General features: G+C 39.5%; 1 protein-coding gene across 1 annotated transcript in view; it reads left to right on the top strand.

Annotated features, from left to right (window-relative positions):
• SETX (senataxin) overlaps positions 1–13593 on the top strand; it is a 48065-nt gene continuing 34472 nt past the window's right edge. The window contains exons 1-6 of the mRNA XM_044992615.1: positions 1–137; positions 6035–6218; positions 6974–7184; positions 7381–7490; positions 10597–10816; positions 11953–12072. Of these exons, the coding sequence (XP_044848550.1) occupies positions 6036–6218; positions 6974–7184; positions 7381–7490; positions 10597–10816; positions 11953–12072 (844 nt within the window). The 5' untranslated portion in view covers positions 1–137; position 6035. The remainder of the gene's footprint in view (positions 138–6034; positions 6219–6973; positions 7185–7380; positions 7491–10596; positions 10817–11952; positions 12073–13593) is intronic.

Below are 13593 nucleotides of genomic sequence, written 5' to 3'. Positions count from 1 at the left end.
CGGAAGTGAGGCGAACCCGGGGAGGGGGATGCGCCGGGGGCAGGCCCGAGGCGGGGAAGCGTTGGCTGGATGCCCGCCGGAGCCATGGTGGCGGAGTAGCGCCGAGGCCCGCGCCCAGAGGCTGGCGGTGGGAGGAGGTGAGGGGGCAGCCGAGGGAGAGGGAAAGAGGCGAAGCCCCCGAGCCTGGAAACGTGTCGCCCCGTCCCCCCCCCCCGAGCCTGGAGACTGCTCCGGCTCCCGCCCCCCCCCCCACCGGCCAGTTTCCCCCCCCCCGAGCCTGGAGACTGCTCCGACCCCCCCCCCCGAGCCTGGAGACTGCTCCAGCCCCCGCCCCCCCGGCCAGTACCCCCCCCCCCCCCGAGCCTGGAGACTGCTCCGGCCCCCCCCCCGAACCTGGAGACTGCTCCAGCCCCTGCCCCCCCTGCCATTGCCCCCCCCCCGAGCCTGGAGACTGCTCCAGCCCCCGCCCCCCCGGCCAGTACCCCTCCCCTGAGCCTGGAGACTGCTCCCGCCCCCCCCGGCCAGTGCGCCCCCCCCCAGTGCCTGGAGTCTGCCCCCGCCCTGGCCAGTGCCCCCCTGAGCCTGGAGACTGACCCCTCAGCTAGCGCCCGCCCCCCGGAGATTCCCACCAGACCCAGACCCTCCTCCCACCTGCCCATGCCCTCTTGAACCTGGAGATAGCCCCCATCCTGGCCAGTGCCTTCTGAGCATCGAGACTGCTCCTACCTGAGCCTCCTGTTTCCTTCTCGCTTGAGCGTGGAGACTATTCTTGTGCCAGTACCCCCAGAACATGGAGACTGCTCCCTTGCCAGTCTCCTCAGCCAGTGTCACCCTCAGTGTGGAAATTGCCCCCTCCTCTATTATTCTCCTCTTCCCCCACAGACCTGCAGAGCTAGGAAGTAAATTCTTCTGCTTCCCCAGATTCCCATCGCACTCAGTTTTGGAGGTCAGCTCAAATCCTTACTCCTAGTAGAATTTCTCCTTTTGTAGAAAACATGTGCACGCTCCACCCCCATAGGAATTGGGCCCCAGGTGCCAAAAAATCTCTCCCTGTTCTTCCACCACTCTCTTCCTGTCTTCCCTGCCATGGAATAGATGAGTCCCCCTCTGGGATGTCGTCACCTGTAGCTGGTGTCAGATATCACTCTCCCCATCCCCAGACCAGACCTTTCATTTCTTCCTGAACTAGTTGAGACTTACCAGGCATTCCAGAGGCAACACTCCTAGAAAGCACACTTACTCTGTTCATGCCCTAACATTTTTTTAAAAACATTTAACATTTTTTAAAACGCTAATGGTCCTCTCCTGTCACATCCCACAGAAGTCTTCTTACGCCTGTGGAAGGCTTAATGTTAAAAGGAGGCATCTAGTTATTTTGAAGTATATTGTATAGATGTTGCTGAAGTGCCTTTAATAACTCTTAGGCAGCGTTTCCTGGTTTGTCCAGTGATGTGGAGCAGTTGGTTACACTGTAAGGAAGCCACTTGCATGTTAACAACTTGCAAGGGGGTAACATCTGTCTTACAGGATTCTGAGAATTAATTAGCCAGTCCTTATAGTGACTTGAACATGCAGTGCACTACATGTGTTAAGTTTTCGTATATAGTTATGGTTGACGTCTGTTTTCTATTCTAATCCTTTTTGTTTGGTTGCTCATAATTTTAAAACTAATTCCTGAGGTGCTGAAATTTTCATGGCTTGCTCTCAATCTGCAGGTGATTTAATCCATTTTTGGAAAAACTGAACAAAATTGGGTGCATTATTTTTAAGTTTTCAATTTAAAAGTTTGTATATGGGCTAATTCAATGATTTAAAATATAACAAACATAGCTTGATTTGTAGATCTCATTGAGATAGAATGAACAGAACATATTTGAAGAATATTGGTTCAGTAATTTTAAAGTTAAAAGCATGTAAATGGGGAAACTTTGTGCATGCTTAGTAGAATTTTGCTATATGTCTTGACAGATGGATCCAAAAAGATACAGCTCTTAAACGTTGGAGTGGTGAAGCACTTTCAATTCAAGGTGTTAGTCAAAATTACTTCTCAATAATTCATTAATTTTGGCTAACTGTGCACCTATGCTTAATGTATTGCTTTCAGCATGCTTTGTGCTGGAAATGTATTAAAAATCATGTAAGATTTTATTTTTGGCATTCGTAGAGATTATCAAGGACAAGATAGTGTTCTTGGTTTTGCTTGGGCTTTAAGTAATAAGCAACTATTGTAATTGTTGCAAGATTGTTAAATTAACTGGATACAGAAATCTAAGAACCTTGGACAGTATGTGCAACCTGCATGGAAAAGGAAGACTGGGGTATGTCATGAAATAAAGGAATTTGGGGCATTTTCCTGTCCATTATAAACAAGGATATAAATATAAACAGAAGTGAGGTAATGCTTTGGAACAGAATGAAGATGTAACTTCCGCAAAACCTGTTCTTCGATTGGTAAAGTATTAACTCATTCCTTTCTGTATATGCTGCTGAATCTTTGACTTATAATCGTTTGATTACTAAGCTTGCATAAGCTTTGGTTATTTGACCTATCATAACACTGATCGACTAAAACTGAACCCTAACAGAAGCGATTTAAAGTCTGAGAACGTGCAGTGTTAGAGATGGTGGAGAGTTTGAGATGGCCTTGTTTTGATTTTCACATTTGAAAAGCAGTGGGGCTAAGAGATCTGAGTTCAGAAGGCATCATACAGCACGTAACAGAGGGCCTTGGAGATTGGAGCTTCTGGGCACTACTGTAATAACAATATTATTAAATATTAATGTGTCTAGCAAATACGTTTTCAACAGTCAATTATGTGCCCTTGTCTCATTGAGTAAGGTATGCAGTAAATGAAGCAAGACTCCATAGGAGGCCTTGCTATAACGATTGTGCACCTTGTGCAGGATAAGACATTCTGGTTGTGCTTAGACAAATAGTTTCAGATTATAATTTAAAAAAAAATCTAGGTAATTCCTTTAACAAAATCTTGGTGAGCGTGTTAAAGTTGCAGGTTAGTTCTCAGAAGTCAGGAAATGCTGGATTATTTAGTGCAAAGGCTAATTTGGGAGTGAGAATATTTGTAAAAATATACTTGACTTGGTCTTCCTTTGTTGCTGTTGAAGATGGTTTTTATTTTTTACTCTGCCAAGCTGTGTTTGGCATCCTTATATTGCTATGGAAAATATTTTGATGATGTCATAAACAAAACCATATGATTTAATTGCAACATCAAATAGGAGAACATGAGTTGAGAGGATTGCCCCTTGTTTAGACATAACTCTCGTATTATTAACAAGCCAGCGATGCAAATGATAGAAAAATGTGATAAGTAGATTTATATTTAAGCTAATTAAAACTTTCTCCAGTATGCATGTTAATGTTCATAAGAAATGGCATAAAATGAGGGAAACTAATTCATTTTTAAGCCAATAGACTTCCTTGGCTAAGTCAGCAAGATGAAAAACATGCATGTTTTTGTTTATCTGGGGAATCTTACTAAGTTTTTCTTTTTCACTCACACTTCATGTTCTCTCAAAGTCCGTATCAGTGCTGGGCTTCACTGTTACGGAACCACGTTCAAACATATTCCAGCAAAGCCCACAGAAATGAACTTGTCGGAGTTCACTAGTGTTGTTCTTTGGCCCAGTTACAACACAATTCCATTTTGTAGTGGAGACCTATGCAACGACTTAACCTGGTAATGGAATTCAGTTCACTGAAATGTAAGGTCTTATCTAAGTTACATAACCAAGACAAGCTGTAAACTGGTCCCCAAATGTGGTGAGATTGGTGGTGTAGACTGGCCCCGAATTAATTTCTGTCATGATTTGGTCACCATTTTGACTCTTCACATGGTGATGGTGGCTCTTTAATCTTAGGTTTTCTAAAAACTTAAGTTAAGTATTTAACATATACATCATAGGTTCATATTCTCTCACCTGGCCTCCCTGAGTGATCTCTTACTCTGTACTTAGTCCCATTAATTTCAGTGGGGCTGCTTGACAAGCAAGGTACACCCCAATGTGTGGACAATGGTGGCAGAATCTGACTTACAGTTTACATAGTCTAATACAGTGATCCTGAAACTTTTCAGTGTGGCCTACATCCTATTAGAGAAATTCTCATAGACCACCACTTCTTTTCCATTTGTGGTTATGTAAGGTCACAGTGTCGAGTACAGAAACTGGTATCAGAAAAAAAAATTAGAAAAATGTTTTTAATTGCGTCATAATGTAGTTGAGCATCTGGAAGCAAGGAGACTCAGTAGCATGGACCACCAGCAAATGCTTCAGGGAAAAGCAGTGGTACAGTGACTAAAATTTGAGCACCAGTGAAGGCACAGGGATGTTAAAGTTGTTGAAGATTTAAGATCCTTGTAATACTCAAATTAACTTGTGATTTTTCAGCCAGTTTTTAAGAATAAGTGAGCTATCTTAAAATTAATAATTAAGAAAAGTCTACTAGTTTTAAATATAGTTGATTTGTTGTACGGTATTAGTGAGGATATATGCTGATCCAGCTGTAGGCCAGTATTATGCAAATGTATGTTTACTAATGGACGTTAACCAAATGATTTATTGAATATTTGGTCAAGAAGAGTAAGTCAATGTCTGGTCCTCGAATGTTTAGAATACTGTGGATTTGTGAAAATATTTCAAAATGCTGACAAGAATTCCCCATTTTGGAGACTTTTATTATTTTAATTATAGTGACAGAATATGAACTTTGATTAGACTATTACTCCAAGCTGTGCACTATGTTGTTTCATTAGGAGAGTCTCATAAACACAATAGAAATTATCTGGACTTTATCCTCAATTTCAAGGCCATTAATATTTAGACTATTGCTCATGGAGTGCTAGTTCACCAAGGCCTCCTTTCCAAACCCCAGTGGTCATATGATAGCTAATTGCTCCTCACACAACAGATATTACTGATGCAGTTTAGGATAAACCCATAACAATTGAAACTGACACACAATTTTAGATGATAGCTTACTAAATATTTTCTCAAGGCATTAAATATGCATGTACTTCCACTTTCATAGCTTCATAAAGTAGTATAATATTTGCCTAATTCAAGACTGTGTCCAGCAATTGAGGAACTGTCCCTTTCAGTACCATTCCTGTGTGGGTTAAGTAACAATAAAAACCAAGTGCACAAACCCTTTTTCATGAAGTGAGTACCTTTTAGGAAGATACTCATAAATTAGGTTGTCACCCTAACTGATGCAAAGTGAGGAGAATGAAAATGTTTGATTCATAGCCAGTATATACCTTTAGTATTGGCATTAATAAAGCTGAGCACCTGTAGTTACACAATTGTTATATAGAATCTATTCTTGTTTGTTTATTATTAGCTTGGTAGAAGTGATAGAATTTATCTTAAACTGCTCTTATTCTGAATGTAGAGGTAGCTACTTATGGAAATGTCAGGGATGACTAATAAATTGAAAAATCTTAAATCTGTTTCCTTAAATTTAAGCGACGGCTTCATTGAACTATAAGAATCTTAAGGAGGTGAAGCAGAACTAATCAAACTTTGTATCGATAAACCCTCGTTTTCACAAACAACTGTTCTGATGCATATGTATATTAATGTTGTATATGTTGAAAGAGTTCATTAAAGTTGTATTGTGGGCTAGTTATGGATTCTTTAGTTACATGCAAAGTGAAATTTTGCATATCAATGTTATCCAAATGTATTAATTGTAAGAGAAATAAAATACTTTTTAATTATTAGTTTTTAAATTTTGTTTTGTATTTCACTGGGAACTGTAGGTGTTCAAAGGCTCTGAAAATGAGGCCACTTTTATTAGGTGCATAAATATGGATATAAATGCTTAAACTTGGTCACTTACATTTGATTGTTTTGGTCGTAATGTTTTAAAAATCATATATACACACTGCATCTGCATTACAGAAATCTCTAGCCCTTAGCATTGAAGAGAACTTGGTGAAATTGGATCTTATTACTACTTTCAGTGTTTTGATTTCTAATAACTCCCTCCCTCTTTCTATGTGTGTGTCTGAAGAATGAGCACATGTCGTTGGTGTACGCCTGGTGGTTCCTCCACCACCCAGTTCCTAAGAACTTATGCTTCCAAGACTTTGTCCCCCGAAGATCGTGCAGCAGCCAATGATGATCTCTGTTACTGCCTGGAATGTGTGGTTGAATATCACAAGGCAAGGGATGAATTGCCCGGCTTACTGCAGGAGGTAATTGTTTCCTACTGAGCTGCACAGAATAAAAGGTTTAATTGAATGACCTCGGAGTGTGGGATTTTGATCGTGGTTAGATCTGACTGAGGGAGAGGAATTTTGTGAGGGCTCTGTGTTTAGCTAACTGTTGCAGGAGGTGTATGCTGCCATTTAATTGTAAGTTCTTGTAATGTGCTCTATTCCTGTATTTAAATACAGAACTTTGCCCTGTTATCAGTCTTCTGTCTAAAATAATGATGAAGCTATTAACTTTATTCAGAAATGAATAAATTATGCAAAACTTCATTCATTAAGTACCTACAATTTTTGACTGCTACTAAAGTTACTTTAATGATTCTATAATCAGTCAATTCCAAATTGAAAATGTTGCTGCTGATCTGTGTCACCTGAGTTCCATGGCCAGTAACTGTTAATACACCTCTATCTCGATATAACTCTGTCCTTGGGAACCAAAAAATCTTACCGCATTATAGGTGAAACCGTGTTATATTGAACTTGCTTTGATCCACTGGAGTGCGCAGCCCCGCCTCCCCGGAGCGCTGCTTTACTGCGTTATATCCAAATTTGTGTTATATTGGGTGGCGTTATATCAAGGTAGTGGTGCATTTTCTTACCATGTCTGGAAAGTAACTTTCCAAAACAAAGGTAATGAGCTCTTAAAATCTCATCAGGAGTTCCACATGATGTTAAACATCATCAGTCTCAGCAACCTGTGCAGACTATTGTCTCCTTGTTTCCTTTTCCCTGAATAGATCTTATGGGAGTTGGAAACCTCCCGTCTCATTGACCACTTTGAGAAATCCATGAAGACAGATATTGAAGAGGATGATGAATTATTTATAGTGGATGACAACGGGGAAACTAAACTGTCTGGTTACACAGGCCCTGATTTTGAGAACAACCTGCGTGTACCTCTTCTAGAAATACTGAAATACCCGTACCTGCTGCTACATGCACGAATCAGTGAGTATCTCATGGCTTACGCTTGAAAGAATCCAGTATTCTCACTATTGCAGAAGGTGAAAATAATTATTTTAAACAAGCATTAATGAAATGTTTAGCTGCCCTACTACAATAAGGGTAATATTTCTTTAAGCACTAAAATAACTTAGCTTGCCTTGGTTTTGGTTAATCTCTACCATTTATGTCTCTTGTTTAGGTGAGCTCTGTGTTGAGGCTCTTTGTAAAATGGAACAAGTTAACTTCTCCTTTCAGGTCTTCGACAAACATCCAGGCATTTATCTGTTGTTGGTACACCCCAATGAAGTGGTGAGTTATTTCTCCTACAATGAGAATACAGTCAGAAAAATTAACTCACTTTAAGCACTTTTACTGAGCACTTCTGTTTCAGGGATTTGATTGTGTACGTCTATCCTTGTTCACATTTGGCAAGAGTAATAAGCCTATTGTTTCAAGGTTCAAACATTTCTGCTGTATCCTCCTCATATAAACAATCCATAGAAGCATGTAACCTTGATTAGTAATGGGATTAGTATGTTTTGGCACATAATATTCCTATCCATGATAATAAGTGGTTGTTTTGCAAAAACACTGTTCTCAGCATTATTCAATAGCATGCAAGAAGAAAAAGTCAGTGAAAAGGCACATTAAAGTCAGCAGACTAATCAATGTTAACTGTTTAATTTGAGCCATTTGTAACATTGTTAACATTTTGGGTGTTATGTGGCTTTTATCAAGGTGGATAATAGGAGCACCTAACAGTTTAAAGCATTTAATTTCTATTGAGTCTTCTCCTAATTTCACCTGTTCTGGAGATTGAGCCTCATACTGAATTGAGAACCTAAAGAAGCATGTGTTTTTCAAAATAAAAATGTACCCAAAGGAAATTCCACTACTTAGTCTGAGTTTAAATAACATTCAGATTGTTTTTCCAAATTCTTGTGATTAAAAATGAAATCAGAGTTAAGGTTCAAAATTCAGAATGATTCTTCATTCTCCTTTTTTGTCACAAGAAGTTTATTCAATTAGAATTTGGATAGGAATACAATAATACTGTCAATTCAAAGAAAATGGAATTCTGTTGCCTGTAAAGAAAATAATTGACTGACGGTGTGTGTGTGTGTGTGGGGAGGGATCAGAAGTAAAGGAGAGGAGGGCAATGCATCATGTATTGAGCAATTGAAGTTCATGGAAAGTGTGGTGCAGAAGCTCACAATGTGTAACTCTGGATCACTGGTACCTGTCAAGGAACAAAAGCTATGGGACTTTGTTTTCAGAAGTGTTGATACTTAAAAGTTCAGTTAAGGTCAATAGTAGTTGCAGGCGTTCAGCATATCTGAAAATAAAGATCTAGGCTTTCAAACTGAGTGCAAGTATATTTTATATGCCACTCTTTCCAAGATAGCCAAATACAATGTTCATACTCCAGCCTTTTTTGTGCTAGGATGTTGAGTCTTTCCATCTCTGTATCATTTATTTTTAGTCACTAAAAGCTATATCCTTGGGTAGTCTGAGGTTCAGTAATCTTGGAATTGCCTCCAATGTGAAATAGAAGTGGTGAGTGTGTCACTGTCAGAATAAGAGACAGTCAGGAACACTCTCCTCCCCAAATTCTTTAATTACAGAGCATTCCCATAGCATACATAGTGACATAGCACACACAGTTTGACATTACCAGCAGGCACAGTTATCCTTGATTTTAGTTGTCTTCATTCTGAGACCAGTGGAAGCTAGATGGTATTTTTAGTTGTATGTGTCTGAATGAGATTCGGGGAGGATATTTTAATAGGCCAATCCTAGACCACAATGGGAGGTCTCTGTGCCATATGTTCTTGTTTGAAGCAGACCTTGAGGGCATTCATAATGTGGTAGATGGCAGTAGCTTATCTCCTTTTGAACCCAGTCCCTTAAGGAATGGTAACAAAGTGGGAATTTCTGGGGTACCCGAGTGCATCTGGGTTGAAAGTCACAGGTATTACCAAAATAGTGACATTTGCAGGCCAAATAGCATTGGAAGGACAGAAAAAGACCTAAGGAAGCAATTGGTACAGAGTTGGATAAGTGTGAGAATGCCCCTCTTCGTCCACTCCCTCGACATACGTTTAACTCTACAGGGAGGCTTAGATTATCCTATAAAACTGCCTCTGCATAGAGCATAGTGTGAAACTGTAGGACCCCAGCTAGATCTGCCCTAATCTTCCTGGTAGCTTCAATAGCTGGGGGAAGGATTGAGGAGTGTTGGTTATATAGAGTCCACAGAACACTTGGATCTTAGGATCTAAGCCCTGGTACCGTTGAAGGGCCTGCTGTGTATCTTGAAGGATTCATAGTACACCTTAAGACTAAGGTGGGACAGAATGTCCTCCTTACCTCACCTCCAAGAAAGTCAGTGAATAGTTGTATATGAGCAACTTTGGATGTGTAGATGAGGAGGGATAAAAGGGTTTATAGTAATCTAGGCAGAATATTCATCTTAATATTCTTTTTATTCCACAGGAAGAGGTGAGTATTTGTAATTTTTTCCAAGTTATTTGATACTGCATCTAACTGTGGATCAAGACTTTACTTGACAGAGTTTGAGAGCTGGTATGGATGTGGATCTGTAGGCATTTTAGAGAGGCTACCCATTGTAAATTCTGACCTTCAAATTGATGCATAAGCTGGTCCTGAGAAATGCATAGGAGATATAATATTACCCTATTTTATAATCTGACAATATACTGTACATAACATAAGAATGGCCATACTGGGTCAGACCAAAGGTCCATCTAGGCCTGTATCCTGTCTTCCGACAGTGGCAAATGGCAGGTGCCCCAGGGGGAATGAACAGAACAGGTAATCATCAAGTGATCCATCCCCTGCTGCCCATTCCCAGCTTCTGGCAAATGGAGGCTAGGGACACCATCCCTGTCCATCCTGGCTAATAGCCATTGATGGACCTATCCTCCATGAACTTATCTGTAGTCCTTCAAATGTGTCAAAAGATGGATTCTGGCTCGGTAATAAGTAGACAGGCATCCTTCACATACAGCATTAACTTATGGTTGCTGTTCCTTAATTGCACTTATGTCTGTGTTAAATGTTGATCAGTAAAGTTTCAAGGCTATCAAACAAGTCTAGAGATAAAGGGTGCCTCTATCTTGTGCCTCCAGTGAGTTTTTGCCCTTGAATGTATGCTTTCTAACTCTTTTGACTGTTTAGATTGCATTTCACACAGTTCGTAATATGCATGGGGAAATGTTTGTTTATGCTGGAAGAATACTTGATTCTCACTTCCAAGAACTTGCCCTCAGTACAAATGTATTTGACCACATTTTATTAGGAATATGGCTACTAAACTTACAGCTTTTTCTGTGATTCCTGTTTGTTGTATTCCTTCTAGTAATATTTAAGTTTTTTTTTTTTTAATATGTAGATTCGTCGATGGGCCATCCTGACAGCAAGAAATTTAGGGAAAGTCGACAGGGATGATTACTATGACTTACAGGAAGTGTTGACTTGTTTGTTTAAAGTCATTGAGTTGGGGCTGTTTGATAGTCCTGATATTTATAGTTCTTCAATGATTGAGAAGGGGAAACTCATTCTTCTGCCATCCCATTTGTATGATACCACCAACTACAAAAACTACTGGCTTGGTGAGTGTTTGTTCAGTAGTGAGCTGTATCTGTGCATGCTCTCTCCCACACCCCGGAGCGGGGTGGTGGCATTTCTTTCAAGTGGCAGGCCAACCCCTACGCTCTTCTCTGAGTGGAATCCTGTGATTCACCCCACTTCTAACTGAACCCCCAGATTACAATGCCTCTTGTTTCCCAAGCATATTACCTCCAAGAAGTCCAACTGGATTTTGCCCTTGCTACAGAATCCTTTCTGGGAATTGGACCAGCTGGTAAATGCAGTAACAGAGAACAGCTTTTTCAAGGCAAAGTATGATTTATTTACTCTTAGGAACATTACAAGCAGAAAGAAAAGGGTTAAAAAAAGCCTATAAACGCATATTGCCTTACCTAAACAAAGCCTTTCCTTGCTAGTTTAAGTAGGTTCCACTTGACCCAGACACCCCTCAAGCATTGGAGCTTGGTGAAACAGGTTGTACCTCTGTAGCTGCTGCTGCCTCTCTGACAGTCTGAACCCCATACAGTGTCTCCCCCTCAGGACACAAGCTGTCTTTTATTCATTTCAAAGGTTTCTTTGAAAGTTCCCACCTGAAGATCTCCTAAGGTTTCGAGCAGGGCTCCTAAATCTGACCATTTGGCTTGTTCACGTCTCTAGACGGGGTTTGGAGGTGCCTTCATCCATTAGATTCTTTGCATTGTCCAAACAATTGAATTCTGTTTACAGCTATTGTTTTGGGTTCATGCAGGATTTAACCTTTAGTAACCTTTTAGCCAGCAATACAGTAACCACCAAACCCACAGGTATATCCACGTTCTTCACAGGGATATTCATTCTGCAAAGTTAGAGTTGTTGAAATTTCAGTTAATTCTCTTTGGATCTTGTCTCAATCCCTGTGAGGTCAGTACAATCAAAGTTCTTGAAATGTGTAATGCATTTTGGGAGTTGTCAAATAGAAGAATTCTAACTGTGTCTGTCCAGGAGACTCAGCAGCTTATTTAAATTCATCCGCTTCAGGTTTCTTTGATGCTGATCATTTCCTCTGAGCGCTTTCATTGCAGTGAGCTTTGGAAAACAGGACTATTTAGGTTTGCCAAAACTTGAAGGAAAAGAAAAGGATCTCATACACAAACATAAAGACAGATTGCTTTCATTGCAGGTATCTGTATGTTGCTAACAGTGCTGGAAGAACAAGCTATGGATTCTTTGTTGCTGGGTCCAGATAAACAGAATGATTTCATGCAGTCTATACTTCACACCATGGAGAAACAAACAGATGGTAACTAATTTTAACTGATGAGGCAATGATAAATGGAGATTGTTCATAATCCATTTTTAGTCATATTCTGGTTGTGATATAATTCCTAATAGAACTTACTACTTTTGTCGAACAAATTATTTTTGGTATAGAAGTATAATGCCAAAGACAGGGTTTCTCAGACTTTGACATTTCATTCCTTCCCTGATGTGAAGAACAATATTTGGACCTACCTTGAGACAAACACTGAAAAACAAGGTTCAAAGGGACTTTGTAAAGTGGAGAAAAGGTGCCCCTTATGGCTTTATGGAGCCATATGTAAAGTGTTAGGTGAGGGCAAACTTTTTTTCCCAATTACTGGGTGATTTCCACTTAGAAGAGATGGTACAGTTTTTTCCATGTGGTATGTATTCTGGCTCTTGCATCCTAAAAGGGAAGAAGTCGCTCTGCCAGGATTATGTTTTTACTTTTCCTGGAAGCTGAATTTCCGTATCCTCCTGATTAGTGGTGTGAGAGAGAATTCAGTGAAAACGGAAAGTTCATAGTTGTGTAGTCACTATTTTAATTTGCAAAGGTAACATTTCAAACTTTGTAGTTCCTGCTAATTATTTTTCAGATCCTTTTTCTGAGACTTTGGATGTTTTTAATTATTTATAAGTTTCTTTTTGTAATATGAGAAGAAAAAGATTGGATCTTTATAAGTGCAATATTTTCATTAAACAAAGTTTATAATCTTACATGAAGAAGGAAGAACACACACACAAGAAAACTGTATAATATTATTATCTCAGATCTGAAGGAGCTTTAAAAGGAAATACCCCTTCAGTAGTTGATAGACTATTCTATTTTAATTAGCATCTAGATGAAGAAGCAACAAAAACAAAGGAAAAGAGGAGCAGGAGAAAAAGTTAAAATTACTCAAATTGTGGTAAGAGTCTTCTGAGGATCCTCTCCTTTTTTTACCCTTTTCCTGAACTAATTGCATCTAAATATCTAAGACTTTTTTGCTTTGTCAGTCATAAAAATTCAGCCTTTTACTGTCAAAAATTAGTGCTAGTCTTCTGGGGTAAAAAAAAAAAAGCCTAAATACCAATATAATTTAATTACTTTTTAAATTGTGTTCCCTCCCCCCCTTGTTAGTGTTATGTGAGCTACAACTCGAAAAATAGAGACTCTGTCCTGAGTATAAAATTTTCTTTTACTTTAACCACTTCAGGGAGATTGAGCTATATAGCATTATCAGAACTAAAGGTGATAATTTTTCTGCAAACAAAGAATCTTGTTTACAATCAATTTTTTTATTGGCAGAGTAAATTTATAATCAGATATTTTGTCAAGTAACAAAGGAATTTATTGAATAGCATCTTCTCTTTCATTCCTTTTGGTAATCCCAGTAGTCTAGTTTTTAATGCAAGAGTTGTTTTTTAAAAACCTCAGAGTTCTTCTACAGAAGCATGTGTTTTCTTGAATCAGTGAACTTCTAGCAAATTTACATTTATCTATAGCAGATTGAAGCTTCATTTTTTTAGCTGATGTCTGTAA

This window comes from Mauremys mutica, chromosome 18 (assembly GCF_020497125.1).
Source record: "Mauremys mutica isolate MM-2020 ecotype Southern chromosome 18, ASM2049712v1, whole genome shotgun sequence".
In the NCBI taxonomy this organism is placed as follows: Eukaryota; Metazoa; Chordata; order Testudines; family Geoemydidae; genus Mauremys; species Mauremys mutica.
Note: the sequence above shows the minus strand (reverse complement) of the source record. Positions and strands in the feature narration are given on the sequence as shown.